The sequence below is a fragment of the Palaemon carinicauda genome, chromosome 12 (assembly GCF_036898095.1).
Source record: "Palaemon carinicauda isolate YSFRI2023 chromosome 12, ASM3689809v2, whole genome shotgun sequence".
In the NCBI taxonomy this organism is placed as follows: domain Eukaryota; kingdom Metazoa; phylum Arthropoda; class Malacostraca; order Decapoda; family Palaemonidae; genus Palaemon; species Palaemon carinicauda.
This window is the reverse complement of record NC_090736.1, coordinates 151,333,323-151,337,074: the sequence shown is the minus strand read 5'-3', so window position 1 is coordinate 151,337,074 and position 3,752 is coordinate 151,333,323. Positions and strand designations below refer to the sequence as shown.

The 3,752-nt window shown below is 45.0% G+C and overlaps 3 protein-coding genes across 3 annotated transcripts in view; all 3 read right to left on the bottom strand.

The window, feature by feature from the left end:
- Window positions 1-217: 217 nt before the first annotated feature.
- Window positions 218-1,694, bottom strand: LOC137651140 (probable serine/threonine-protein kinase mkcB). The gene is made up of 2 exons (XM_068384276.1): window positions 1,605-1,694; window positions 218-673 (listed from the first exon to the last, which is right to left on the bottom strand). Exons 1-2 carry the CDS (start codon window positions 1,692-1,694, stop codon window positions 218-220), a joined length of 546 nt encoding a protein of 181 aa, XP_068240377.1.
- Window positions 1,695-1,724: 30 nt separating this feature from the next.
- Window positions 1,725-2,450, bottom strand: LOC137651139 (RING finger protein B-like). The gene is made up of 2 exons (XM_068384275.1): window positions 2,358-2,450; window positions 1,725-2,015 (listed from the first exon to the last, which is right to left on the bottom strand). The coding sequence occupies exons 1-2, from the start codon at window positions 2,448-2,450 to the stop codon at window positions 1,725-1,727; spliced, it is 384 nt and encodes a 127-aa protein (XP_068240376.1).
- The window catches only part of LOC137651137 (uncharacterized), a 38,008-nt gene continuing 36,702 nt past the window's right edge, over window positions 2,447-3,752 (bottom strand). The window contains exons 4-6 of the mRNA XM_068384274.1: window positions 3,294-3,512; window positions 2,933-3,148; window positions 2,447-2,887 (exon numbers count right to left, since the gene is read on the bottom strand). Coding sequence (XP_068240375.1) covers window positions 2,447-2,887; window positions 2,933-3,148; window positions 3,294-3,512 — 876 coding nt within the window. The remainder of the gene's footprint in view (window positions 2,888-2,932; window positions 3,149-3,293; window positions 3,513-3,752) is intronic.

Here is a 3,752-nt window from a genome sequence, read left to right as displayed (position 1 = left end):
AATGAAACATGAATGGCTTCGTAATAGACGGTTATTATCATATCATATTATATCAAGGCTCAACCAGCAATAATGAACTTGCGACGAGCGTAAATGATCTTAATTGTTGATGCTTTTTAAGTTGCTCTCTCTCTCTCTCTCTCTCTCTCTCTCTCTCTCTCTCTCTCCCTGCGCTGACGGCGATAAAGGCTGTTTTGTTGTTAAGGGCGACTTCACTTCAATCTATTATTATAATGGTCACTGGCAACCACTGGGTGCTGCTATCTCGAGAAGCCTTTGGATCGTGTGCAGTCTGTTGCTTGCTGTTGTTATTGTTGTTCTCGGGTTCGTGTTGAGCCTGCTGCTGTTGATGTGTTGTTGTTGTTATTGTTGTTCTCGGGTTCGTGTTGAGCCTGCTGCTGTTGATGTGGTGTTGTTGTTGTTGTTGTTCTCGGGTTCGTGTTGAGCCTGCTGCTGTTGATGTGGTGTTGTTGTTGTTGTTGTTCTCGGGTTCGTGTTGAGCCTGCTGCTGTTGATGTGGTGTTGTTGTTATTGTTGTTCTCGGGTTCGTGTTGAGCCTGCTGCTGTTGATGTGGTGTTGTTGTTGTTGTTGTTCTCGGGTTCGTGTTGAGCCTGCTGCTGTTGATGTGTTGTTGTTGTTATTGTTGTTCTCGGGTTCGTGTTGAGCCTGCTGCTGTGGATGTGGTGTTGTTGTTGTTGTTGTTATTGTTGTTCTCGGGTTCGTGTTGAGCCTGCTGCTGTTGATGTGGTGTTGTTGTTGTTGTTGTTATTGTTGTTCTCGGGTTCGTGTTGAGCCTGCTGCTGTTGATGTGTTGTTGTTGTTATTGTTGTTCTCGGGTTCGTGTTGAGCCTGCTGCTGTTGATGTGGTGTTGTTGTTGTTGTTGTTATTGTTGTTCTCGGGTTCGTGTTGAGCCTGCTGCTGTTGATGTGTTGTTGTTGTTATTGTTGTTATTGTTGTTCTCGGGTTCGTGTTGAGCCTGCTGCTGTTGATGTGGTGTTGTTGTTGTTGTTGTTATTGTTGTTCTCGGGTTCGTGTTGAGCCTGCTGCTGTTGATGTGGTGTTGTTGTTATTGTTGTTATTGTTGTTCTCGGGTTCGTGTTGAGCCTGCTGCTGTTGATGTGGTGTTGTTGTTGTTGTTGTTATTGTTGTTCTCGGGTTCGTGTTGAGCCTGCTGCTGTTGATGTGTTGTTGTTGTTATTGTTGTTATTGTTGTTCTCGGGTTCGTGTTGAGCCTGCTGCTGTTGATGTGGTGTTGTTGTTGTTGTTGTTATTGTTGTTCTCGGGTTCGTGTTGAGCCTGCTGCTGTTGATGTGGTGTTGTTGTTGTTGTTGTTATTGTTGTTCTCGGGTTCGTGTTGAGCCTGCTGCTGTTGATGTGGTGTTGTTGTTGTTGTTGTTATTGTTGTTCTCGGGTTCGTGTTGAGCCTGCTGCTGTTGATGTGTTGTTGTTGTTATTGTTGTTCTCGGGTTCGTGTTGAGCCTGCTGCTGTTGATGTGGTGTTGTTGTTGTTGTTGTTATTGTTGTTCTCGGGTTCGTGTTGAGCCTGCTGCTGTTGATGTGTTGTTGTTGTTATTGTTGTTCTCGGGTTCGTGTTGAACCTGCTGCTGTTGATGTGTTGTTGTTGTTTTTGTTGTTCTCAGGTTCGTGTTGAGCCTGCTGCTCTGTTGTTGTTGCTGTTGTTCTCGGGTTCATTCTGAGCCTGCTGCTGTGTTGCTGTTGTTGTTATTGTTGTTCTCGGGTTCGTGTTGAACCTGCTGCTGTTGATGTGTTGTTGTTGTTCTCGGGTTCATGTTGAGCCTGCTGCTGTGTTGCTGTTGTTGTTATTGTTGTTCTCAGGTTCGTGTTGAGCCTGCTGCTTGGTTGTTGTTGTTGTTGTTGTTCTCGGGTTCGTGTTGAGCCTGCTGCTGTGTTGCTGTTGTTGTTATTGTTGTTCTCGGGTTCGTGTTGAGCCTGCTGCTTGGTTGTTGTTGTTGTTGTTGTTCTCAGGTTCGTGTTGAGCCTGCTGCTGTGTTGCTGTTGTTGTTATTGTTGTTCTCAGGTTCGTGTTGAGCCTGCTGCTTGGTTGTTGTTGTTGTTGTTGTTCTCGGGTTCGTGTTGAGCCTGCTGCTGTATTGCTGTTGTTGTTATTGTTGTTCTCAGGTTCGTGTTGAGCCTGCTGCTTGGTTGTTGTTGTTGTTGTTGTTGTTCTCGGGTTCGTGTTGAGCCTGCTGCTGTGTTGCTGTTGTTGTTCTCAGGTTCGTGTTGAGCCTGCTGCTTGGTTGTTGTTGTTGTTGTTGTTCTTGGGTTCGTGTTGAGCCTGCTGCTGTCGATGTGTTGTTGTTGTTATTGTTGTTCTCGGGTTCGTGGTGAGCCTGCTGCTGTGTTGCTGTTGTTGTTATTGTTGTTCTCGGGTTCGTGTTGAACCTGCTGCTGTTGATGTGTTGTTGTTGTTGTTGTTCTCGGGTTCATGTTGAGCCTGCTGCTGTCGATGTGTTGTTGTTGTTATTGTTGTTCTCGGGTTCGTGGTGAGCCTGCTGCTGTGTTGCTGTTGTTGTTATTGTTGTTCTCGGGTTCGTGTTGAACCTGCTGCTGTTGATGTGTTGTTGTTGTTGTTGTTCTCGGGTTCGTGTTGAGCCTGCTGCTGTCGATGTGTTGTTGTTGTTATTGTTGTTCTCGGGTTCGTGGTGAGCCTGCTGCTGTGTTGCTGTTGTTGTTATTGTTGTTCTCAGGTTCGTGTTGAGCCTGCTGCTTGGTTGTTGTTGTTGTTGTTGTTCTCGGGTTCGTGTTGAGCCTGCTGCTGTGTTGCTGTTGTTGTTATTGTTGTTCTCGGGTTCGTGTTGAGCCTGCTGCTTGGTTGTTGTTGTTGTTGTTGTTCTCAGGTTCGTGTTGAGCCTGCTGCTGTGTTGCTGTTGTTGTTATTGTTGTTCTCAGGTTCGTGTTGAGCCTGTTGCTTGGTTGTTGTTGTTGTTGTTGTTCTCGGGTTCGTGTTGAGCCTGCTGCTGTCGATGTGTTGTTGTTGTTATTGTTGTTCTCGGGTTCGTGTTGAGCCTGCTGCTGTGCTGCTGTTGTTGTTGTTGTTGTTGTAGTTCTTGGGTTCGTGTTGAGCCTGCTGCTGTGTTGTTGTTGTTGTTGTTGTTGTAGTTCTTGGGTTCGTGTTGAGCCTGCTGCTGTTGATGTGTTGTTCTTGTTATTGTTGTTCTCGGGTTCGTGTTGAGCCTGCTGCTGTGTTGCTGTTGTTGTTGTTCTCAGGTTCGTGTTGAGCCTGCTGCTGTGTTGCTCTTATTGTTGTTCTTGGGTGCGTGTTGAGCCTGCTGCTGTGTTGCTGTTGTTGTTGTTCTCAGGTTCGTGTTGAGCCTGCTGCTGTGTTGCTCTTATTGTTGTTCTTGGGTGCGCGTTGAGCCTGCTTCTGTGTTGCTGTTGTTGTTGTTGTTCACGAGTTCGTTTTGAGTTTGTTGCTTGTCGTTGTTCTAGAGTTCGTATCGAGCCAGTAGCTGTCTGTTGTTGTTGGGGCGCGTTCGTTGCAAACAAAACCTGACTTTGTTGGAATCGTTGTTTGTTTCGTTATCATTGTTAATAAATTAAAATTGCCACTGTTCTTTAATTTTCTTCTAATTTCATTCTACATTTTCTTTTCATTCTTCATTTGCCATTTACTTTTATAAGGAGCTTCAATTTGGCGATAAGAAACGCCTTATGATTCCATTTTATTTTTATGACTCATCATCACCATCATCATCATCGTTATTATTATTATTATTATTATTATTATTA